Raw genomic sequence first — 21591 nt, 5'->3', positions numbered from 1 at the left:
TTTCTAAAAATAGGTTGAACTTTGTTGACTTGACCATTTGTATTTTTTTTCTATAAATTGCATATGTTGAATTGGATTCAGTTCAGTTCAGTTGCTCAGTCATGTCTGACTCTTTGCGACCCCATGGACTGCGGCACGCCAGGCCTCCCTGTCCATCACCAATTCCCAGAGTTTACTCAAACTCATTATCCAGTTCAAATGATAACTTTGGGGGTAAATATTATTGAAATATACATATAGGAAAGTGTATAAACCACAAGTATACAGCTCAGTGAATTTTCTTTTTTTTTTTTTTCCACTTATTTTTATTAGTTGGAGGCTTATTACTTTACAATTTTGTAGTGGGTTTCGCCATACATTGACATGAATCAGCCATGGATTTACATGTGTTCCCCATCCCGATCCCCCCTCCCGCCTCCCTCCCCATCCCATCCCTCTGGGTCTTCCCAGTGCACCAGCCCTGAGCACTTGTCTCATGCATCCAACCTGGGCTGGTGATCTGTTTCACCCTTGATAATGTACATGTTTCAATGCTGTTCTCTCAGAACATCCCACCCTCGCCTTCTCCCACAGAGTCCCAAAGTTCTCATGCATCCAACCTGGGCTGGTGATCTATTTCACCCTTGATAATGTACATGTTTCAATGCTGTTCTCTCAGAACATCCCACCCTCGCCTTCTCCCACAGAGTCCCAAAGTCTGTTCTGTAAGTAAATACACCATGTGTAACCAGCACCCAAATAAGAAGCAGCATTGGCAAAGCCCTTGAAGCCTCCCAGTGCCCCTTTCAGTAACTAACCCTGCTCTGCACTTCCAGGATAGCTGCTGTCCTTACTTTTAATATTATAAGTTAGTTTCTATGCTTTTCATTGTTAGGTGAATAGAATCATACAATACATACTCTTTGCTTCTTTCTTAGTATTAGCTTTTGAATATGTTTTAAGTAAAAAATTGTTATCACTGTAGAGATCTTTATATTTATACAGATAATTTCTTCTCTCACTAAAGTTTAAGAGATAAGTTGTGTCATTTTGTATAACCCCCAATGTCCTTATACAGGTCTAAGAACTCAAGAGTGGACTCCCCCAACCCGGGCGTTAACAGACTTGTTTACTCAGCTCCAGTCGATGGCTGAAAGTTCTTGCTTCCGTTTGGCTTAGAGTTATGGTTTGATCCTGTTCTGCTCATTAGCTGTCTCTTTGTGTTTGGTCAGAATTTGCAGACCGGTTTTATTTCTTCTTAGTGCTCTGTAACAAGACTGCTGCTTAACCTTTTATCTTCTTTTTATATCTGGGAGAGTATTATTCTCTTGTGCTGCTTCAGGAAGAATGAAACTGTATATGTATAGTTTGTCCCTTTCCTTTTGTCATTGTTTTCCCAAACAGGTAAAGGGACCTGCTACAACTTTAAACATCATCCTTTCCAGCTTCCCCTGGTTGCCTTATAAGCATTTAATTGATAAGCAACGGTTTTAACTTCTGTCTTTTAACTAGTAAAATATGTGAAACTGAGTAAGTTTCTTTATAGGTGACATTGTTTAAAATTATTTTTAATTGATAGTCTGCTTCCTAAAAGAATTTAAAGTGATTTATAGTAAAAGACATATGAAGTAATGCCAATAAGAATAAAAATATAAGATTGTAAGAGGAGAAAAAATCATTACCATAATTTTTGCTTCCAGAATTGGGTGTTAAATTTACCTTTGAGCCTCTGTCTTTTGAGACTTGAAAACAAATACAATTGTCACTTGGGAATGAGGAAGCTCATTATTTCATCAGGCAAGGCAGATGTGTTTGTTACTAAATTCCAAAAAATAAATAAATGTTCCTCAGAATCAGGTCATCCAAATTAGCATGTACCTAGGGATTTTAAAATGTATTGATGGGTTTAAAGAAATCAGTCAGCTCATAAACATTTCACTTAGTTTGTGAAAAAACTAAATCAGTGTGATGGTACTTGGTTGTGAAGTATTCATCTAGCTCACAGGAGTAGAGCATAAAGAACATGTGCTTAAATTATTTAAATAATGAACAGTGTTAACTTCTTTCAGGTTGTGGAATAATTTCAATCATCAGGCTATGATTGTTTTAGCTGTCTGTTAAAACTATTTTCATTGCAAAGTGATCTTAACTCTTGTCATATATTGTATATATGCAGTGATTGATATTAGTGTTTATACTCTCACTTTATGTATTTGATTTTGTCATGTGAATCAGGATCAGCATGTTGCTTATTTATTTTGGAGTAGTCTTAGAAAAATTATAAACTTGTCCCATATATTTGTTTCAACTGATTCCCAAGGATTGCTGTTTCTGGCAGAGTATTTGATTAGGGATTACAACATCATTCTAACTTGAAATAATGTGTTCTTAAACAGTTTTATAATTAAAATGTCTTTAACTGTAAATTAATATGTTTATTCTTTATAAAATTAGAGTAATATAGAAATACATGAATAAACAAGTGAAAGCTGTGTTCTTTCCCTGTTTTCACCAAAGATGGTAGTCACTAAAAGGTTTTGTTACTCTTGCTAATGTACTATATAATTAGAATAGTGTATGGTATATGGAGTGTGCAGACTGGCAAAAATTGCCCTTGATAGTATATTCTAAAGGTCATTGCTGGTGAACATATAAATAGCCACCATACTTAAGAAAGCTATTATCCTTTTCTGTTAGTTGTTCTTTTACTTTAAAAGTTTACCTATGTATGTATCCCTGGACTAGTATATATATATATATTTTTTTTTTTTTTTTTTTTGAGAACTTGAGAGGTCAACACAATCTGTTAAACACTGCCATCAAACACTGGCACAGTTAGATGAAGGCTCCTAGAGGTACAGAGTCACCGGGTGATAGTCAGACCTCAGCTTCCCAGAAGGCTCACCAGATCGATCCTTTTTAAGGGGAAGAGAGTAGGCAAGTTCCTGCATAAGTAAGTCCTGGAAAACTACAGTGGGAGGGCTCACCACAGTCAGGACTCTGCAAGTGTTAACTGTCCAGCAGGAATACATTTTGTGCTTCTAAATTCACCATGCCCTCCCTCCATCTCTCAGGAGGAGGTCAGAGTACTTACGATAGATAAAGTGAGTATCATCAGCTGATCTGGCAGCTGGGTGTGGAAGAGAGAACAGGAATTTTACCAGCACCTGTTCAAGAAGCCAAGTACAGATTAGAACCTGTGCTGGGTTTACCTGGGCATTCTCTTCTGTTTAGCAGCAAGGATTTGGGTGATATGGCGTCTTTTTCTTGAGTCACCCCCACCACCCCTGGTTTGTTTAGATTGGATATCTTCTCTGTCTTATGCATGACTGTTACCATGGGATCTCCCTTCATGATTACCTTAGAGGTTTTCACATAAGTTGGATCTCGTTTCCTGCGTTTCAAGTCTCTCTCAGTCTTGTTTACTCTTTTGTTTTAGCAGAGTCCATTTTTCCAATAGCTTCTTAAGAGAAAAAGAGATTTTATGGGCGGTAACTTTGAGACCTTGTTTTTACTGTCCTTATATTTGATTGATAGAGTGACTTGAATGGAATCATTTTCTTGAGACTTTTGTAGGGGTTCTGTTTTCATCTTGCTTTTGGTATTGCTGCTGAGTCCAAAGCCAATCTAATTTTTGATCCTTTTTGACCCATTTTCATCCCCTCCAGAGGTTTTGTAGAATGTCTGTTGTCTCCTCTAATCTGAAAGTTACAGCCATGTGCCGAAGCGAGTGTTTGCTCTTTTCCATAATCCTAGCTTTCAGTAGGCTCTGTTAATGTGGAATGTCATGTTCTCCTGTTCTGGGGAGGTTTTTGTTATTGTGTTGCTGATTTCCTCCAATTTCTCACTGCTTTCTTTTTGGAGTTTATATAATTTGCCTATGGCCCTTGTCTTGGTCCTCTAATGTTCTTTCTGCTTGACTTTTGGGAGGATTTCTTCAGGTTTATTTTCTAACTCTTCTGTTGAGTTTTCATTTTTGCTGATGTTTTTACTAAACATTTGCCATGTTTTAAACTTCCAACTGCTCTCTTATTTTCTGAATGTTTCTGTTTTTCATTTTACTTAAATATTTTCCCCCACAAGAACATATTGTTGTCTACCAGAGACAGTATTTCTTGTCTTTTTGAAAATGTTAAAGATCGTTTTTTTGCCTTCCTAAATAGTTTGTTTCTTTCAAGTATACTTTCTTCTTGTTTTTGTATGTAATGTCATGTTAAAGTCTTTCCCCGGATGTCTCATAATCTACTCAGAATAAAAACCAAGGGACTTACAAAGCCAACTAGAAGCTTGCACATTGGTGTGGGTTATATGAACTTGGGGCTTCACAGTAGTTAATAGGTCGACTTTTTATTGAGGGGGGGGTGTTTCTATAGTTTCATCTTGCCTCATGGTCTTCATCTTACCAGAAGTTAGTTCCTGTAAGTCTGCATAGAGCTGTACAGTAGCCACATGTGCCTGTTTAAATTTAAATACCATTGAATTAATAATTCAGTTTCCCTATTGAGCTAACCACATTTCAAGTGCTCAGTAGCCACATTTAGCTAATGGCTGCCATGTTGGACAGCACAGCTGCTGAACATTACCATCACTGCAGAAAGTTTTATTGGCGTGCACTGGACTAGAACTAAAGTCTTGTTGCAGTCATCTGAGAACTCAGTGAGGGAAGACTCTGTGGGGTCTCAATATTCACAATTCAGTAGGTATATGGTTACCTAATCCCACTGTTCTTAGAGCAGTGACTGCCCTCAGCTGTGTATCCCCCAGCCCAGAAACTCTTGTTTTATCTTCTCCAGAGGAGACAAAGGCTTAAACAATATTTGTAACTCTTCATTTTACTTTAAATACTCAATGCTTACTTTTTGGCCTTTCAATCCTACTGGTCCCTGTTCTGAATTCTTCACTACATTTTGCAGGCATGCCCCTGGTAATAGATCCCCTCTCAGTATAAACAGTGTTAGGGACTTCTCATTAAGAGAACAAAGTCCTATATTTCCTCACCTGTAAATAACCACTGATATAATTAATATCTTGTTTTGAAGTATTTGAATTGGATGAGACTGTTTTGTAAATTGCCTATTTCAGGACACATTGGCATTATCAAGTTTTATAGCAAAGTCTTTGTAAGTGAAAGTCGCTTGGTTGTGTCAGACTCTTTGCGACCCCATGGACTGCAGCACGCCCAGGCCTCCCTGTCCATCGCCAACTCCCGGAGTTGTTACTCAAACTCATGTCCATTGAGTTGGTGATGCCATCCAACCATCTCATCCTTTGTCGTCCCCTTCTCCTCCCACCTTCAATCTTTCCCAGCATCAGGATCTTTTCCAATGAGTCAGTTCTGGCATCAGGTGGCCAGAGTATTGGAGTTTCAGCTTCAGCATCTGTCCTTCCAATGAATGTTCAGGACTGATTTCTTTCAGGATGGACTGGTTGGATCTCCTTACCATCCAAGGGACTCTCAAGAGTCTTCTCCAACACCACAGTTCAAAAGCACCAATTCTTCAGCACTCAGCTTTCTTTATAGTCCAACTCTCACGTCCATACATAACTACTGGAAAAAACCATAGCTTTGGCTAGATGGACCTTTGTTGGCAAGTAGTATCTCTGCTTTTTAATATGCTGTCTAGGTTGGTCAACTTTTCTTCCAGGGAGCAAGCGTCTTTTAATTTCATGGCTGCAGTCACTATCTGCGGTGATTTTGGAGTCCAAGAAAATAAAGTCTGTCACTGTTTCCACTGTTTCCCCATCTATTTGCCATGAAGTGATGGGACCAGATGCCATGATCTTAGTTTTCTGAATGTTGAGCTATAAGCCAACTTTTCACTCTCCTCTTTCACTTTCATCAAGAGGCTCTTTTGTTCTTCTTCGCTTCTGCCATAAGGGTGGTGTTATCTGCATATCTGAGGTTATTGATATTTTTCCCTGCAGTCTTGATTCCAGCTTGTGCTTCATCCAGCCTGGCATTTCACGTGATGTACTCCGCATATAAGTTAAATAAGCAGGATGACAATATACAGCCTTGACGTACTCCTTTCCCTCTTTGCAACCAGTCCGTTGTTCCATGTCCAGTTGTGACTGTTGCTTCCTGACCTGCATACAGATTTCTCAAGAGGCAGGTCAGGTGGTCTGGTATTCCCATCTCTTTAAGAATTTTCCAGAGTTTGTTGTGGTCCACACAGTCAAAGGCTTTGGCATAGCCAATAAAGCAGAAGTAGATATTTTTCTGGAACTCTCTTACTTTTTTGATGATCCAACAAATGTTGGCAATTTGATCTCTGGCTCCTCTGCCTTTTCTAAATCCAGCTTGAACATCTGGAAGTTCATGGTTCACGAATTGTTAAAGCCTGGCTTGAAGAATTTTGAGCATTACTTTACTAGCATGTGAGATGAGTGCAGTTGTGCAGTAGTTTGAGTATTCTTTGGCATTGCCTTTCTTTGGGGTTGGGATGAAACCTGACCTTTTCCAATCCTTCCTGGTTAAGTAGGTGGTCATGATTATCAGGCTGTTGAGAGGTGGAACTGGATCAGGTGCTCCTGGCTCACATACGTCTCTGTTACCACCATCTATCAGTGCTGCATTTTTGCTGTCAGTCCCATGCACTGTTTTAGAGAGCAGAGAAGCTCTTTGCTCTTAATGACTTTTAATCAGAATGCAAATTGATTTTGTTTTTTGAGTCCAGGCTTACCTGCTCCATGTCACTTTTAATATTTATCCTAAAACACACCTTAAGTTTTTTCCCCACCTACAGTGACTCAGGGTGGTATTCTTGGCCATCCAGGCCTGGTTGTGTGCCCTTTGTCTCTTAGAACTATGTTTTCTTGATTTTTTGCAACTCTCCAATGTGTACGCTATACCTCATTGATATCTATGAGTTACAGTTCCTTATTTAAGGCATGCTATTTCAAATTTCTGTGACTCTACATGTTCTGTTTTACTGTGTGAAATAATCTCTCCCCTCCCCCAGTCTCTCATCCTCTCAGAATCTGATGCCTTCTTTAACCCCTTTTAGCAGAGTTCATCTTGCCTTATTTTGATCTAGCCTTAACACCCATTGCATATCTCACACCAAATTATAATCATTTCTTAACACACATAGCTTCCCTCCTAGACTGTGAAAGCAGTGCTTGTTAATACTTGAATTGTTAATGGGAATTTAAAAACTAAACAAATTTCTTGAAGTAAAGCATCTTTCTTTCCTGAGTAAGGAAGTATAAGTGTCCCTAATAGAGCCCACTAATCCTTGTCAGGAAGTGTCCTCCCACATCGTCATACTCCGGGAATAATATATGCGACCAAATAAGAAGTCCAGGTGGTCTATGTTTTGGTTCCTGCCTTTGCTTGGCATTGCAGTCATTGGAACCACAAATGGTTAGACAAGGACAAGGATTAGAATTAGTTTATGAGCTAGGAAGTTAGTGGGGTAAGAGATCTTATTAACTCATTGAAAGGACAGTCGTCTTAAGGGGAAATGCTTCTGGATTACACTGACGTGGGCATAAGTTTTCTAGAAGATCTTCAGTTTAGTTCTGTATATCTGTATTCGGCAATAAAATGGATATGCCATTTTAAAACTATGGCTATTTCTTTTCCAAATGCCTTTTATTTTTTGAGAATGCTATCAGTATTATACAAAGAATGCACAGAAAATAGTAAATTGTGGTGTTTGTGGTGGCTTTTCAGTGATGTGGGCTTTATTTTGAAGGATTTTAAAAGATTAGGTGATTCATTTATCAGTTAAAAACCAGATTTTCTTCCAGCAGAAGAAAATGTAAATGTAAATATTTTAAGAAACTGAGAAGCTATTTTCCAGAGTGGCCATGCCATTTTGCATTCCCACCTGCAATGTGAGTTCTGATTGCTGTGCATCCTTACCAGCACTTGGTTTTGCCACTTAAAAAAAATTTTTTTTTAGTTGCTTTAAATAGACGTGTAGCTAGCATAATTCTTAACCAAATTTTCTAGCAAAGCCTTGAGACTTGGGAGAAGAGATAAAATAGGGCTTGATTAAATGCAGGTATCATAAGGAGGAGTTGGGAAGACCGTTCGATTTGTGAGAGCTTGGTTTATCTGTGGTGTTCACTGTTGTATCCCCAAATGACTGGCACAGTGCCCGACACACTGTGGGAATCTCTTTGCATGTTTATCAAATCACTGAACAAATGCTTGAGAGGTTAGGGAAGAAGTAGAGGTTAGGACTAGAATGGAAAAGTAAATTTAGGTTAGACTTGGTCTGAGTAATATTCATATTGACAGCATCTCTTAACTCTTCTGGTTCTCAGCTTCATCACTGTAAATTGAGAAGATTCTCTTAGATGATATCTAAGCTCTTTTAATGATTTTTTTTTCCTTTTTATGACATCAAATGAAAAATAATTCAGTAAGTGAGGAAGAAGCATGTCAGATCCTTAGACATGGACGTGTGGATGTAATGTGAAGTATAGCCCTTCAGGGAGTTTAGGGGTGAGTGTCTAAACAGAAGCTAGCTAGCTAATGGCAGAAACAGATTAAAAAGTAGTTACAGGAGGCTTTTCAAATCAAGTAGCAACATTGCAGGGATATATTTGGGACAGGGGCTATGAAAGGAAGTAGGGGTTGAAAATATCGAATTTAGAAGCTCATTTTTATTGATATTATTAGTTTTAAATGCTTTAAGTTAGACTAGAGAGAAGCTGCCTCTGGTTAATGCAAAGAGGAGGAGCTGAGCCTCAGTGAAAGCAAAACCAAGGGTGTACTGTAGGACTTTACAGAGCATCCTGGGCCCTGTGTGAGCAAATGTTTGGCTGCTGTTTTCCCAGTCTTCTTTTTCTCTGCCCTCATTCCCTCAGTGTTGTTCTTAGAAGTTCCGATCTGGAATTGAGCAGAAATCTAGTTCTTAGCAGATATTTGTTCTGTTTGTACTTTGAAGGATTTTGTGTATAACACTGTCAGGTATTGGTAGAGATTTTTAAAATATACCAAATAAACAGATAAACTTGATTCAGCATTAAGGGATTTGACCTGTTTTGTCTGCCATTTTTTAAAGCACCATGACATTTGAATTTTTTTTTTTTCCTGTTGCAGTTCTTTTCAGATATTCAAAGGTCTTGATTGCTGAAATACTTTTTTTAATATATACATTTTAAGGCCATTATTGTTTTCATGGTTTTAATGTCTCCAACAGTTTTATTATCCTGAAGCAAACCATATTTTTGCTCTAACAGAGTTTAGGTTGTAAAATCAAACATTTGATTATTCATTTTAGACTGTGCTTGCAATACTTCATTTTAAAACATCAATATTATATTCATCTGGATATGAGGACCCTAAAAAGTAATCCTCTGGCAAATAATTGAGGCAAGTGATTGGGGAATCTGACTTCTGCTTAACCTTTCAGCTCATAAAGACCAATTGCCCAAAGATATTACTTTTAGGTTCTAATGTAAAGAATTAATATTTCTAGACTAAAAAAAAAATTTAGTGCACTCTATAAAATTGCCATCACTTTTAAGCATAGTCACCCTTAGGAAGCTGTTCTGCAGTTCTTACTCCATTTAGTCTACTTTTTATAGTAAGAGATTAACAAAAAAAAAAAAACCTATGGAATATTTTAAGATTTTGTGTTGGATAACATCTTGGAAAAGAAAATAGATAGTTTTATTTTAAGACTAATAGCCAGGAAAAAAAAAAAAACACCCAAGACTTTTTTTTTTTCCCATTTATTTTTATTAGTTGGAGGCTAATTACTTTACAGCATTGCAGTGGTTTTTGTCATACATTGAAATGAATTAGCCATGGATTTACATGTATTCCCCATCCCGGTCCCCCCTCCCACCTCCCTCTCCACCCGATCCCTCTGGGTCTTCCCAGTGCACCAGGCCTGAGCACTTGTCTCATGCATCCAACCTGGGCTGGTGATCTGTTTCACCCTAGATAATATACATGTTTCGATGCTGTTCTCTTGAAACATCCCACCCTCGCCTTCTCCCACAGAGTCCAAAAGTCTGTTCTGTACATCTGTGTCTCTTTTTCTGTTTTGCATATAGGGTTATCGTTACCATCTTTCTAAATTCCATATATATGTGTTAGTATACTGTAATGGTCTTTATCTTTCTGGCTTACTTCGCTCTGTATAATGGGCTCCAGTTTCATCCATCTCATTAGAACTGATTCAAATGAATTCTTTTTAATGGCTGAGTAATATTCCATGGTGTTTATGTACCACAGCTTCCTCATCCATTCGTCTGCTGATGGGCATCTAGGTTGCTTCCATGTCCTGGCTATTATAAACAGTGCATTTATAAACATTGGGGTGCATGTGTCTCTTTCAGATCTGGTTTCCTTGGTGTGTATGCCCAGAAGTGGGATTGCTGGGTCATATGGCAGTTCTATTTCCAGCTTTTTAAGAAATCTCCACACTGTTTTCTATAGTGGCTGTACTAATTTGCATTCCCACCAACAGTGTAAGAGGGTTCCCTTTTCTCCACACCCTCTCCAGCATTTATTGCTTGTAGACTTTTGGATAGCAGCCATCCTGACTGGCGTGTAATGGTACCTCATTGTGGTTTTGATTTGCATTTCTCTGATAATGAGTGATGTTGAGCATCTTTTCATGTGTTTTTTTGCCATCTGTATGTCTTCCTTGGAGAAATATCTGTTTAGTTCTTTGGCCCATTTTTTGATTGGGTCATTTATTTTTCTGGAGTTGAGCTGGAGGAGTTGCTTGTATATTTTTGAGATTAATCCTTTGTCTGTTGCTTCGTTTGCTATTATTTTCTCCCAATCTGAGGGCTGTCTTTTCACCTTGCTTATAGTTTCCTTTGTTGTGCAAAAGCTTTTAAGTTTAATTAGGTCCCATTTGTTTATTTTTGCTTTTGTTTCTAAAATTCTGGGAGGTGGGTCATAGAGGATCCTGCTGTGATTTATGTCGGAGAGTGTTTTGCCTATGTTCTCCTCTAGGAGTTTTATAGTTTCTGGTCTTACATTTAGATCTTTAATCCATTTTGAGTTTATTTTTGTGTATGGTGTTAGAAAGTGTTCTCGTTTCATTCTTTTACAGGTGGTTGACCAGTTTTCCCAGCACCACTTGTTAAAGAGGTTGTCTTTTTTCCATTGTATATCCTTGTCTCCTTTGTCAAAGATAAGGTGACCATAGGTTCGTGGATTTATCTCTGGGCTTTCTATTCTATTCCATTGATATATATTTCTGTCTTTGTGCCAGTACCATACTGTCTTGATGACTGTGGCTTTGTAGTAGAGTCTGAAGTCAGGCAGGTTGATTCCTCCAGTTCCATTCTTCTTTCTCAAGGTTACTTTGGCTATTCGAGGTTTTTTGTATTTCCATACAAATTGTGAAATTATTTGTTCTAGTTCTGTGAAAAATACCGTTGGTAGTTTGATAGGGATTGCATTGAATCTATAGATTGCTTTGGGTAGTATAGCCATTTTGACAATATTGATTCTTCCAATCCATGAACATGGTATATTTCTCCATCTGTTTGTGTCCTCTTTGATTTCTTTCATCAGTGTTTTATAGTTTTCTATATATAGGTCTTTTGTTTCTTTAAGTAGATATACTCCTAAGTATTTTATTCTTTTTGTTGCAATGGTGAATGGTATTATTTCCTTAATTTCTCTTTCTGTTTTCTCATTGTTAGTGTATAGGAATGCAAGAGATTTCTGTGTGTTAATTTTATATCCTTTACTGTATTCGTTGATTAGCTCTAGTAATTTTCTGGTAGAGTCTTTAGGGTTTTCTATGTAGAGGATCATGTCATCTGCAAACAGAGAGAGTTTCACTTCTTCTTTTCCTATCTGGATTCCTTTTACTTCTTTTTCTGCCCTGATTGCTGTGGCCAACACTTCCAAAACTATGTTGAATAGTAGTGGTGAGAGTGGGCACCCTTGTCTTGTTCCTGATTTCAGGGGAAATGCTTTCAATTTTTCACCATTGAGGGTGATGCTTGCTGTGGGTTTGTCATATATAGCTTTTATTATGTTGAGGTATGTTCCTTCTATTCCTGCTTTCTGGAGAGTTTTAATCATAAATGGATGTTGAATTTTGTCAAAGGCTTTTTCTGCATCTATTGAGATAATCATATGGTTTTTATCTTTCAATTTGTTAATGTGGTGTATTACATTGATTGATTTGCAGATATTAAAGAATCCTTGCATTCCTGGGATAAAGCCCACTTGGTCATGGTGTATGATTTTTTTAATATGTTGTTGGATTCTGTTTGCTAGAATTTTGTTAAGGATTTTTGCATCTGTGTTCATCACCCAAGACTTTTACAGCTTTTTTGGGGGAGGAGCGGTCAGACATTTACTCTTTGAGTGTATCTGTTTCCTTTTTTCATCGAAGTATAGTTGATACACTATGTTGTGTTAGCTTCTGCTAAACAGCAAAGTGATTCAGTTATACATATACATACATGTGTACATACACACAGAGACATTTTTCCATAGTCCTTTCCATTATGGCTTATGCAGAGTATAAACAGGATACAGAATTTAATTCCCTGTGCTGTATACAGTTGGTCTTCCCTAATAGCTCAGTTGGTCAAGGATCCGCTGGATGTTGTTTATCTTGTTGTACTACTAATCTCAAACTCCTACCGTTTCCCTCCTTCACCTCCTTTCCCCATTGGTAACCATGTTAGTTTCCTATGACTTAAGTCTGTTTCTGTTTCATAAGTTCATTTGTGTCATGTTTTAGATCCCATATACAAGTGATAGCCTACCAGTGTCTGTCTTTCTCTTTCTGATTTACTTAGTATTAGAATCTCTAATTGCATTCATGTTGCTGCAAATGGCCTTTTCATTTTTTTAGAGCCGAGTAGTAGTCCATTGTGTATATATACCACATCTTTTATCTATCAATGGACATTTAAGTTGCTTCCATGTCTTGGCTATTGCAAATAGCCACTAATAGTGTCCTTTTGGATTATGAATATATGCCCAGGAGTGGGATTGCTGGATCATATGGTAGTGCTTTTGTTTTTTAAGGAACCTCCAGGGACTTCCTTGGTGGTCCAGTGGTTAAGACTCTGTGCTCGCAACGCAGGGGACACAGGTTCGATCTTTGCTTGGACACTAAGATCCCATATACTGAGCAGTGTGACCTGACAAAAAAGGGTGCAGGGGGGCTTCATATTGTTTTCTATAATGCCTGCACCAGTTAACATTCCCACCAACACTGTAGGAAGGTTCCCTTTCCTCTATACCCTCTCCAGCATTTGTTACTTGTCTACTTTTTGATGATGGCCACTCTGACTGGTGTGAGATGGTACCTCACTGTAGTTTTGGTTTGTGTTTCTCTAATAATTAGCAGTGTTGAGCATCTTTTCATGTGCCTTTTGAGCATCTGTATGTCTTCTTTGGAGAAATGTTTATTTAAGTCTTCAGACCATTTTTTAAATTGGGTTGTGTTTTTGTCACTGAGTTGTATGAGCTGTTTGTACACTTTGGTAATGAAGGCCTTGTCAGTCACATTGTTGGCAAATATTTTCTCCCATTTGTAGGTTTTTTCATTTTGTTTATGCTTTCCTTTGTGGTGCAAAAACTTGTGAATTTGGTTGGTTCCTATTTAATTTTGCTTTTGCCATGGGAGATTGATTGACCTAAGAAAACATTGCTAAGTCATAGAATGCATTGCCTGTGTTCTCTTCTCAGAGTTTTATGGTGTTGTGTCTTAATATGTAAGTCATTTTGAGTTTATTTTTGTGTATGGTGTTGAGGGTATGTTCTAAATTCTTCAATTAACATGTGGCTGTCTAGTTTTCACAATACCACTTGGTGAAGAGGCTAGCTTTTCTCCATTATACATATCCTTGCCTCCTTTGTCAAAGGCTTTTTTTTTTTGTTTCCCCCTTTGGCCTTGCCACATAGCATGCGGAATCTTAGTTCTCCAACCAGGAATCCAACCCGTGCCCCCTGCAATAGAGGTACAGATTTCTAACCACCGGAGCACTAGGAATTCCTGTCGAAGATTAATTGGCTGTAGCTGTGTGGGTTTATTTCTGCTCTTTATTCATTGATCCATAGGTCTGTTTTTCTGGAGAGCATCCATTTCTAATGTACTGACAACTTGTTATACCTGTAGGACATGTAAGAGGGCATTCAAACTCATATTCTTTATCAGAGCCTATTTTGTTGCCCTATAATTAAAGATCATTAAATGTATCATTCTGAAATTGAATTTGGGCAGTTGTAGTAATAAACTATATTGATTTTTTTTGTGTGTCTTTCAGAATCATGGTGTCATGGAGAGGGATATACTTTATACTCACTCTGTTTTGGGGAAGCTTTTTTGGAAGCATTTTCATGCTGGGTCCCTTTTTACCTTTAATGTTTATAAGTCCATCTTGGTATCGCTGGATCAACAACCGGATTGTGGCAACCTGGCTCACGCTACCTGTGGTAAGTTACACATGTAACAGAGAAAGAGATCGTACCAAAGTAGCCTATCCTATTGATACGTATTTTGTGAGTCAGATTTGGTTAAATATTATGAGAAACATATCCCTATTACATAAGAGGCACATTAGTTTTTGTTTTTTCATCTTTAAATGCTAGGAAATGAAATAATGTATTTGAAATAGAATATCTATTTAAGGACTATATTCTAAAACAGTTTCTTCCATATTCCTCACGAATTTATTTTCCTTTAGTGAGGTGTGCTTTAGTAAAATGCATAAATCTGAAGATGCAGACTAAAGAATTTTTACATTGTTAGTCTTATATTGCATTTTATTTTTTATTTCTTGTTTGTCTTATTTATTTGTTATATATACATGTATCCTTTTTCAGATTTTTTTCCATTTATTACAGAATATTGAACAGAGTTCCCTGTTCTATACAGTGGGTCCTTGTTGGTTATCTGTTTTAAATATAGTAGTGTGTAAACTGTCAATCCCAAACTCCCAGTTTATCCTTCCCGTCAACTTTCCCCTTTAGTAACGATGTTTGTTTTCTAGTTTGTTAGTGTGTTTCTGGAAAAGTTCACTTGTATATTTTTTTTTTTTTAAGATTCTGCATATAAGCAATATCATACATATTTGTCTGACTTACTTCACTTAGTGTGATAATTTCCAGGTCCATCTATGTTGTTGCAGATGGCATTGTTTCATTACTTGTGATTGGTCAGTTCGTATTTTCTATTTCTTACTGTTTCAGTTTTGGGAGATTGTTCCTTTCTAAGAATTTGTCCATTTCTTCCAGGTTGTCCATTTTATTTTCATATATTGCTTATAGCAGTCTCTTATGATGCTTTGATTTCTGTGGTGTCCATTGTAACTTCTTTTTAATTTCTGATATTAGTAGTTTGTATCCTCTCCCCCGTTCTTCTTCATGAGACTGGCTAAAGGTTTATCAGTTTTGTTTACCTTTTCAAAGAACCAGTTTTTAGTTTCATTGATATACTGTTTTCTTCATCTCTATTTCATTTATTTTTGCTTTGATCTTTGTGATTTCTTTCCTTCTACTGATTTGGGTTTTCTTTGTTCTTCTTTCTCTAGCTGCTTTAGGTGCAACATTAGGTTGTTTTGGATTTTTTTCTTTCCTGGGGTGAGATTGTACTGCTGTAAACTTCCCTCTTAAAACTGCTTTTGCTGCATCTCATAGGTTTTAGATCATCATGCTGTTTTCATTTGTCTGTCAGTATTTTTTATTTGCTCTTTGATTTCTTCCGTAATCCATTTGTTGTTGAGTTAGCGTATTGTTAGGTCTCTCCATGTTTGTGTTTTTTACAGTTGTTTTTTTTTCTTGTAGTTGATTTCTATTCTTATAGTATTGTGGTTGGAAAAGATGCCTAATATGATTTCAGTTCTCTTAAATTTACTGAAGCTAACTTTGTGGCCCAGCATGTGATCAGTCCTGGAGAATATTCCATGTGTTCTTAAGAAAAATGTATATTCTGCTATTTTTGGATGGAATGTTCAAGAAATATCAGTTGAGTCCATCTCATTTAGTGTGTCATTTAAGGCCTGTGATTCCTTATTGAGTCTAAAGCAAATATTTAGAGGTAAATAATTTTTTTTAAATGTCACATGTTGCCACTATACTTCATTTTCTTTAATGTCATAAATTTTCATAGTGTATGATCTTTTGATTGTAAGTCACATGAATCTCTCTACCAAAGCCTTAAGAGTTCAAAGATATTCTTAAGTTACTACATCGGTAACTCACTATAACTGTTATGCTTCCCAGTATCTAATCAATCTAATTTCTTTGGAGAGCCGGTGTAGGCAGAGTGTTTATTCAGATATTAGAGACAGACATTTGGTTTCACTATTGGCCTTCCCACTTTCTAATAATTTGAACTTGGCTACTTGGCATCTCTAAATTTCGCTTCCTTCATCAGTTAAGGGGAAAAAAGTTAATACCACCTGCCACAGAGTGTTATTGTGATGACTAGATGAGATAATGAATATAGACTTTGCAAAGTAAGCAGTAAATGTTTTCTGCTTTACAAGCTTAAGGGGGTAGGCTAAACTGCATTGTCAAAGAGAATTCAGAATAGCTTGAATAAGGCAAACCTTCACCTTCAAGTCCTGGTTGCCAAGTTAGCTCTGCTCCCTGATATTATGCAAGGACTTAGATTCCTTCCACACAGCCTGCCATAGCATGCTCTTATGTATGGTTAAGACTGTTCACTACCCCCTTCTTTGCCCTGCTCAGCAGGGAGTGAGGAGGGAAGGAAGTCCAGAGCAATAGCTTTGCATTTATACCAGTGAATTACAAGTTGTATATAATCTCTCCTGCTCACCACATAGGTTAAGAATAGCTAAAAGCTCTTACAGAATCTGGGAAGTGTCAGAAATGTAGTCTTTTGTTTTCTGGATGGCCATGTACACAATTAAAATCTATTACTTTGGAAGAAATGCTGGATTTTATTGGACAAATTAATGGACAGATTTCGCCATAGCTGCTACTACTGCTATTACAACCAATAGCAACCGATATTGTTACAGCAGAATTATGTCATATCTACCTTTTACAACTTCAATTCTATGCCCTAGAATGGATGAGGGGAAAGATAAGAATGAATGTTTGAAATCTGAGTGGTCTGGTGCTAAATATGATTCTTGTGTTTAAAACTGCATGCAAACCAATAATTTCATCTGATGGTGGGTTTAGAAGAACCAGCTAAGCTGTACTTACTGATGTGTGCTAGTCTCTTGTAGGTACTTCTGTTTGAGATTTTCAAGGGTAATTTCAGCTATTCCTGACTGTTGCCTTATTATCTGTCTTGAGAACTTATAGAGACAAGATTCAACCCCAGTGGTAGTGTCAAATTGGTATATATTTGTAAAAACTTCTGTTACCCAACTGTTTCACTCACTGACTTGCTCGCTGGTGATGGCATATCGAGTAGAGTCTTCAGTTAGAAATCTATAGAAGTTGAATCCCTTGTAGCTAGGTTACAGAAAATCATGTTCTGATTTTTGAGAAAGTGAATGTCTCTGTTAAATGAAGGAAAACTGTCAAGGTGTCTTTATGATTTTTTATTTCATACTTTCGCAAAGTGCTAATGGAATTTCTACTTTGAAGCAAATAGTACAATAGATCACTTTTTTATTCAGAAGGAATTTTAGTTTTGTCTCTCCTATAGGTGTACTTTATTTGAAATACTCTCAGTTAAAAATCATTTTTCACTAAAAATAAATTAGGATAAATGCATCTAGACTAATTATTGTTTCATAGAAATAATCACAAATTATTCTTCTGTATAATCTTTTGTAAGTTTTGCTTGTTCATTAAAATTATTTCATTGGCGAGATTTTTCTTATCTTACTATTTTTTAAATGGCACATTTTCTGTTAAATGAGGTTTCACAATAAAATCATCTAGAATTTTAGAATTAGATGAGACTTAGAGGTCACCCAGTCTAACTTACCTGTGTGTCCAAGAATCCTTTCCCAAAGTCTGCAAAGTACTTGAAGTCTGCAAAGTAACCATTCATTCTCCTTTAAAATATTTTTATAATGAGAAGTACATGTCTTTGTTCTTTTCGTTTTTGGATGGTTCTGTTCAACATAATCAATACTGTCAGGTCAAACTTTGTTTGTGCCCAGAGCAATTTTTCCTTCTCAAAATTCTGAGTCTTTCCAACTGTCTGATTGTTAGCTAATTACCAAGATTATGAGAACTACTTGGAGTTCTGTCCTTTCACCATAAATCATGTCTTAGGAATTTAGTGGTCATTTTCTAACTCGCCATCTAGGACACATGTCTCTTCCCACAGCTTGCCGATTCCATTCCCATTCTAGAACACAACAGGTGTTCAGCAAACATAGATGACTGAATATAATTTCTGTCTAGACTGCTGCTCTTAAAAAAGAGGGTCTCGGTCTTTGAGTGACTTGGGATTGCGCATCCTTAAATACCTAAGGATTTGAGGACCTGGGTCAAAGCCAAGGCAGACTTGGAGATGAAGAACGTCACAGGTCTTTCTTACATCAGACTAAGTAAAGATCCACTGGACTTGATAGATAGGAGCATGGGGCATCATGGCAAAACTGATTCTCTGTGACCATGAGGGGAACCCCTCATCTTTGTTTTCACACACAGTGGGACACTTGGAGGTAGTCAACAGTGGTATGTAAAAGATTCTCAGAAATTCCTCATATATTTCTAGTTCTAGGTGAGATCTTTGACCAATTAAAGTCCTAAGAATTAATACCACTCTTAGTTTCAGACATAAAACATTATAAAATTTTATAAGATTAGATTCTTACTGCTGAAACTTATCTTCTATACTAGAAAGAGAACAAATATAAGAATAGTGTCTTTTAACAGATTTTGATCTGTATTATTTGAGTTCTGGAATTCTTTATAAGCATTAGAACTTTGTGTAGTGTATTTGTTATTCTGCTTTTGCAGGAGCTGTAAATAATGTTGACTAGATATGTCTTTTCTGGTATTAAAAATGATTAATGTGAACTAGAGCTCTAGGTTGTCCAGAAGGTTATATATTATAACTCTCAAGCACATTCTGATAGAGTGCTGGATGGCAGGAAAGAGAATACTTTATGATATGCTCCTCAACAAACAGTCTGGGATTTTTTACTTTTGACATTTATTATAATGAAAAGCTAAAGATTGTTTTGGGATTCATAGGAAACAAATATTAGAAATTTTACATGTAAGGCTAGAGTTGATATTTTGATTTATAGGCTTAAGATTTTCAACCCTTTTCTGTAGTACAACATGGGCTGTCCCAGGTGGCGCAGTTGTAAAGAATCCAATGGAGAATCCAATGGTTCTCCATGGGGGTCCCGAAGAGTTGGACATGACTGAGTGACTGAGCATACACACACACATAGTATGATACACATTTAGTATCATAGCTTCCTCTTTCCTTCCATTTAGTATTTAGCTTCCTCTTTTGACTCTTAAAGGAAGTGTTCCTGTATTTTAGTTATTTGCATACTCTGAAAATTATATGTCGTATTTGGAATGCAGAGTGGAGGGAGCCAATCCAAATTAACCTTGGATGGTGACTTCATACACATCACCTGGGCCAAGACATATAATTCAGTGATTTCATTTTGGTAGTTGACAGCCCTTTACGCCTGTAAGTGGAAAATGGATATTTCTTGCTGTGGGTCCAAGTCTAGAGGACTCCTCCCTGATCCTCTCCATCCTGAAGTCTCTTCTACATTGGAATTTAACTTTCCAAACTTTGGGGGATGAGGGGGTTATAATTATTTGAGTGGTTATGGACGCTTTAGAAAATTTAACAAAAAATACAGACATTTTTTAGCTACTTTAGCCTAAATGATCATGTTTTACATCGTAACACTCTGACTCTGTAATACTTTGGACATAATAATAAATGTATCTAATCTTTTATTTTTTAGCTTATATTCCTCTTAACCTGTTTTTTTCTTGGTCCTATTTGAAGTCCTATTGTTCTTTTGTATGTATTTTTTTAAAAAGCTCTTTTTGGAAATATACTGAAAAATTAATAAAACATGAAAGCACTTTAATAATTTTATTAAAGTATAAATATCAGCCAGATCCAGAAATAGAAAATTGCCAGCAAACCACCTACCTTCTCAGTCACAAAACCCTTTTCAACAGAAGGAATATCCTGACTTACAGTTATTTTGTTGCTTTTCTTTTTAATTTTGCCACCTGTATATTTACCCCTGGGCTTCCCTGGTGGCTCAGTGGTAAAAAGAATCTGCCTATCATTGCAGGCGATACAGGTTCAATCCCTGGGTCAGGAAGATCCCCTAGAGAAGGAAATGGCAGCCCACTCCATTATCTTGCCTGGAACATCCCAGGGACAGAGGAGCCCGGTGGGCTGCAGTCCGTGGGGTTGCAAAGAGTTGGACACAACTGAGCATGAACTGAGCACGCAAGCATATTTACCCCTAGGAATATCAGTTACTGTTTGTTTTAGAAAGTTTTATGTATGGACATTATGTTCTTGTTTTGTTTCTCTCAACATTATGCTTGTATGTTGTTCATGTTGCTGTTGATACCCATAGTTCATTTATTTTCATTGTTGTATTATATTCTGTTGTATGACTATACCACAGTGTGTTTATTTGCTACATTTTGATCAGAGTTTTCTTAATATTGCCAAAGAGAACTTATTTTCTTTTATCTGCCATGGACCAGTTTTCTGTCCCTAAGTTTCTTACTTGCAAATTATTCAGAAATTTAAATGTGCATTGCAGTCAGTAATCAGGGCTTCTTAACATCTATTATTGTTCTTTCAAGAACATCAGTCTATAATTTATTCAAAATATTTCATATATAATTTATGTCATCAGTAAAGTTAATTAAGTAAATTCAGCAAATCTTTGAGCATCTCCTATGTGTCAAGCACTGTTTTAAGTACTGTGACTGCAGTACTTTAGTTAATATACATTACTTATATATTTAAAAAATAAACAAATACATGTATTTGTTTAAAAGAAACCATAGTACAAAGAGGTATAAAATGAAAATTTTGACTGTTCCCTCAGTCATATTTCCAGTATTAAATTTCTTGACTATTCTTTATTTTAAAATGTAATGATCTTATATATCTGTAGACTTAAAAAAATTACACAGTGGAGATCTTGTTGTATGCCTTTTTCACTTTTTATCTTAATAATATATCTTGACGATTTCATTGAAAGTTAGCATTTTTAAATTAGGGAACTGCTGGAAGCTTAAATTAATAGAACTGAAAATACAAACAGTACTTTGTTCCAGATTAATTTATTATAGAAGCAAGAATAATGGGGAAAAATATGCTTTTGACTTATTAGAAATCAGATTTATTTATAGGACATGATAAGCTTTTCCCCATGGAAAATCATAACTTTAATTTGTTAAATATCTATGTGATTTTTTTCTGTAGGCATTGCTGGAGACCATGCTTGGTGTAAAAGTGATTATAACAGGTGATGCATTTGTTCCTGGAGAAAGAAGTGTCATTATTATGAATCATCGGACAAGAATGGACTGGATGTTCCTATGGAATTGTCTGATGAGATATAGCTACCTCAGATTACAGAAAATTTGTCTCAAGGCCAGTCTCAAAAGTGTTCCTGGATTTGGTAGGTTTACATAAATTCTTTTAAGTTGTTCATTTATTTTATATGTGATGTACTCAAAAACTACAGAGTGACTTACTA

General features: G+C 36.6%; 1 protein-coding gene across 3 annotated transcripts in view; it reads left to right on the top strand.

Annotated features, from left to right (window-relative positions):
- The window catches only part of LCLAT1 (lysocardiolipin acyltransferase 1), a 185045-nt gene that overhangs the window by 58899 nt on the left and 104555 nt on the right, over window positions 1-21591 (top strand). For 2 of the 3 annotated variants that reach the window (XM_020890734.2, XM_070480761.1), the window contains 2 exons: window positions 14203-14371; window positions 21315-21513. In XM_020890734.2, coding sequence (XP_020746393.1) covers window positions 14207-14371; window positions 21315-21513 — 364 coding nt within the window. In that variant the 5' untranslated portion in view covers window positions 14203-14206. The remainder of the gene's footprint in view (window positions 1-14202; window positions 14372-21314; window positions 21514-21591) is intronic. The other variant, XM_020890735.2, reaches the window with a different exon arrangement.

Source organism: Odocoileus virginianus, chromosome 2 (genome assembly GCF_023699985.2).
Source record: "Odocoileus virginianus isolate 20LAN1187 ecotype Illinois chromosome 2, Ovbor_1.2, whole genome shotgun sequence".
In the NCBI taxonomy this organism is placed as follows: Eukaryota; Metazoa; Chordata; class Mammalia; order Artiodactyla; family Cervidae; genus Odocoileus; species Odocoileus virginianus.
The sequence above is the reverse complement of the archived record's forward strand: the minus strand, read 5'-3'. Positions and strand labels throughout refer to the sequence as shown.